The sequence below is a fragment of the Aquarana catesbeiana genome, linkage group LG02, assembly GCF_042186555.1.
Source record: "Aquarana catesbeiana isolate 2022-GZ linkage group LG02, ASM4218655v1, whole genome shotgun sequence".
Taxonomy (NCBI): domain Eukaryota; kingdom Metazoa; phylum Chordata; class Amphibia; order Anura; family Ranidae; genus Aquarana; species Aquarana catesbeiana.
Genome location: NC_133325.1, coordinates 607,521,085 through 607,525,269, shown reverse-complemented (window position 1 = coordinate 607,525,269; position 4,185 = coordinate 607,521,085). Strand labels below are relative to the sequence as shown.

The 4,185-nt window shown below is 38.6% G+C and overlaps 1 protein-coding gene across 1 annotated transcript; it reads left to right on the top strand.

Moving 5' to 3' along the window:
• Positions 1 to 1,299: 1,299 nt before the first annotated feature.
• Positions 1,300 to 3,379, top strand: CLDN34 (claudin 34). The gene is made up of 2 exons (XM_073618022.1): positions 1,300 to 1,421; positions 1,520 to 3,379. Exon 2 carries the CDS (start codon positions 1,578 to 1,580, stop codon positions 2,382 to 2,384), a length of 807 nt encoding a protein of 268 aa, XP_073474123.1. The 5' UTR covers positions 1,300 to 1,421; positions 1,520 to 1,577; the 3' UTR covers positions 2,385 to 3,379.
• The last annotated feature ends 806 nt before the right edge of the window (positions 3,380 to 4,185 follow it).

Sequence of the window (4,185 nt, the reverse complement as noted above, 5' to 3'; positions counted from 1 at the left end):
ATGGTGACATAAGCGGACACCTATGCTACACATGTGTAAAGTTACTTTCATCCTGCTAAAAGGACAGCAATGGGCTGGTAATACAGTGATTGATATTAACAGGGGAGCACAGGCTGTGCATATACAATGTCAACTAGCAACTTCAGGGAAACAATTTTTTTTTCACTCACCTCGATCTCTGGAACAGCAGCTTCTTTGCAGAGGAATTCTGTCCCTCCCACCAACACAGGAAGCACAAGGCTCTGCAGTGATGGACAGTTCACCCTGTGTAACTATTGGCTAAGGAGGCACCAGGAGGCAGAGCTCCTGCTGCCTCCTCAGCCAATGAGCAACTAATAGGTTGTTAAATCCCTCCCTCATAACATCTCCCAAGTCCCAGCTCTGCCAGCTTACTGTATGTGCTTAGTCTATGCCGCCTCTCCTGCAATATTTCTCCTCCGTCTCCTCTCTCTTGCATATTTCCTGGTTGCCGGTACATGTGTATCGGCTGTACTCCCCTGATGGTGGCCCTGGTGCCATATATAAGTGCAGCCTCATCAGTGCCTCCTATCAGTACCCATCAGTGCAGCATATCAGTGAAGGAGAAAAATTACTTATTTACAAACTTTTATAACAGAAACTAAGAAAAGCGTTTTTTTTTCAAAATTTTCAGTCTTTTTAGGTTTGTTTAACAAAAAAAACAAACAAAAAAACAGTGGTGATTAAATACCACCAAATGAAAGCTCTATCTGTCTCAAAAAATGATAAAAACTTAGTTTGGGTACAGTGTTGCATAACCGCACAATTGTCATTCAAAGTGTGACAGCCCTAAAAGCTGAAAATTGGCCTGGGCAGGAAGAGGGTGAAGGTGTCCAGTAGGCCAGTGGTTAAAACTACTATTTCTTGGTGTTTTGTTTTTATTGCCATCAATCATTTTCTACACCTTTTTAGATGTCCTGCAGTTTTATATCATTGGGGTTGCCCTCTTTCTGCCCACATGCATATCCAATCCAGAGCTCAGGGCCCGCTGCAAAATGATCAAATAGTTTACAAAATGTAAAGCAATAAAAATTATAATAATAATAAAAGCAAACTAATTGGTTCTTTAACATTACACAATTTCTTTCTTGATTTGTGATTTCCCCTTTTGAATATTAAAAGGATACAAAGGTCTGGAAATAGGAGTAGTAAGTATTATTAAAACATGAGATACATGTTCAAGACAATGACAGAAGGTTTGAAGCGTGCACAGTTGCCATGTTGTTGAAAACATAAGTAATCTTGTATCTAAATACTGCAGGGTGACAAGGGTGCCTGTATACTGTGCAGGTTCCAGTTTCTTGGCAACTAGGTTGTCAGCCTGCTTTACAGATTTGTGTATATTGTGGTAAAAGAATTCACAGACAGCAGTATTTAACGGAGCAGCCAACACAGGAGAAGAGGTAACTTCACATAAATTGCCTTTTTTTCTCTTAGATAAATTGTTACCTTGTACTTTTATCTATTCATTCATTTGTTCTTTATTTTACTTATCTTTCAGTGATCGCCGATAGATGACTGTGATGATGTGGCCATAGAATAGAGGGAATTGCTGGGTCATGTCGTACCTGGCTAACACAGCTCATCTCCAACTTGCAGCATTTGCTTTTGCTACGGTAGGCTGGATATTGGGCTTCATTGCCACGGGACTTATGCAATGGAGGGTGTGGTATGTGGCCAACAACACTGTTATTACCTCTGGCATTGCTTGGGTTGGCATCTGGCGGACGTGTTTCTTCAGTCACATCTTGGTGTCCCCAAACCAAAAAGACATGTACTGTCAAGAATACAGCGTGGCAGACTCTTTTGTACCACGTGAAATATTTGTGGCACAGGGTTTTATGTTGACGGCTACAATCCTTGGAGCATTGGGAAAAGCCATTTCTGTCTTTGGACTTAAACAGGTCTATCATGGGACGAGCCAAATCAACGTGATTCTTCATTGGTTTACATTGGGTGGAATTTTGTACATATTTACCAGTATTGTCGTTCTTATTCCCGTGGCATGGAATATGCACTCCGTCGTCAGCAATTTTAGTATTAATTTCCCCAGCACATATTATATGCCTTCCAGTCCTCAGAAACAAGAAGTCGGTGCTGCCATTGGCCTGGGGATTGTATCTGCCATTTTGTATTTCTTGAGTGGGATCTTTTTCCTTGCCCATAAGCTACCTCAGCATTCTCACAACACTGTTTATCCAAAAAGTTCAGATGGTTCTGTATTTTCTGACTATAACAGTATGACTTCCAGAGAGGTGCATAGGTCTGCAAGCTTTTCCTCCTTAACTAGTTTTGGAAGTGTACCTGTGAACTGTAATGGAATTAAGAACGAGGCATTTGAATGGGATGTGGATGAACTATTATGAATGAACTCTTCGTTTACACGGATCTCGGCCAGTGTTTGCTAGAAAACAATCCTCTAATAACCAATAGCTGCACAAGTCTACTTGGATACAGGGAATATACAGACTGTATAGAAAGCGCTCATATACTTTGGAAATAACATAAGATTTTTTTTTCCATAACAAAAAGTGTCATTAAACTTGATCCAGTGTTAATGTTTAACACTTACGAAGAAGGTATTCTGTATAATACAGGTACGTTTCCATACATACAAGAGCATTGCATATTATTAGTCGCATTTCTAATCTAGTCTCATCTGTTTCTCCATGCAGGGAGTTTCTACAATATTATTTCCGGCCTTTTGTTATTTAAATTCTGCTTGATCTTGGATAATTGTCTTAAAACATTGTCTCATATATTCTATTAGCACAACTATCCAAGATAAAAATGGGTACTGGACTGGGAGGTCGATGTGATACCTCTCACCCATTCATGCAAAGCGGAAATAGGCGTTTAACAATGTTACAGTAAAGTAATGTATGAACCATGATTATTCATAATATTGTACAGTATTCCACGACATGGAAGTTCTTTTTGATGTTGTCACCCGAGTACATTTTTTGTTATATGTTATGAACATAATCTGTACTGTACCTCTCCCTGACCTCTCCCTCTTGGAAAATCAATACAAATTTATATTTGAAAAAAAAAAATTAAAATAGGGGAGGGTGACAAGATGTATGTGGTTGCAATAACTCCAAGGTATACAATAGGACTCTTGTCTTGCCTATAATGATGCTGGTTTGGCTCATCTAAAAAGTACATGGAATTCATATGGGGTTTCCAGTAGCAATCTCCTGTAATTTCATATTTATTAGAAAGTTGGATTTTGATTAATTGTTATAGGCTCCACTGACATTCAATTTTCTCCAGTCTCTGTAATTGTCCCTTATGAATTCAGTGAGCTGAATTGTGATAATGCTCATAAAGTTACCCAGAAATAAAATTGATTACCTTAGATGCCATCTGTGGTTTCTAAATGTCTAATAACAATTTATATTGTATGGTATTTGTTAGTTATGTACCTTCTCCTTTTAAAATGATTCCTCTCCTATATGCATCTAAGCACCACATCCCATACATGTATAAAAAGGAAAAATGGGGCCTATGGAACAGCACAACAAAGGGAAAAGGGGGATTTTTTGAAGTGAATATACTTCTTATATGAACAGATCAGAGAATTCACTGAAAACTTTTTTTTTTTCTAAAATGATTAAGCTTTTATTAAATACATACAAAAAATCAATCTTAAAGTGTCACTAAACCCACATCATAAAAAAAACTATCAATAAATGTTGTAATACATGCTGTTCAAACTCACTCAGTCACTATGAGATTTGTTTTCTTTATTCAGCAAAAAACCTGGTTGATCCTGCTTCTCACTATCTCCACCTTCTGTCCAAATCCCCAATTCAGCTAGGGATTTTGCAGCTGTGGTGGCAGCTCTGCACATGCTCAGTTTTCAGTGAGTTTCTATGCTGAGCATTTCCTCCCTATTACATCTTAGCAGCCCATGTGACTATAGAGTCACACATGTGGGCATATATACAATGGTAAATGACAGCCTGCTCTTCCCTCCTCCATGCCCACTAACCAGCTAAACACGATGGAGGTGGGATATTATATGTAGATTAATGGAGGCTTCACCTTCACATTCTAAGACATAGGCTGGAGGGGGTGTGACACAGCCGTGACTGGCAGAAATCCTCCCACACCATGTTATTTCCACAAAATAATAAAGATTTGATTTTAAATATATATTTG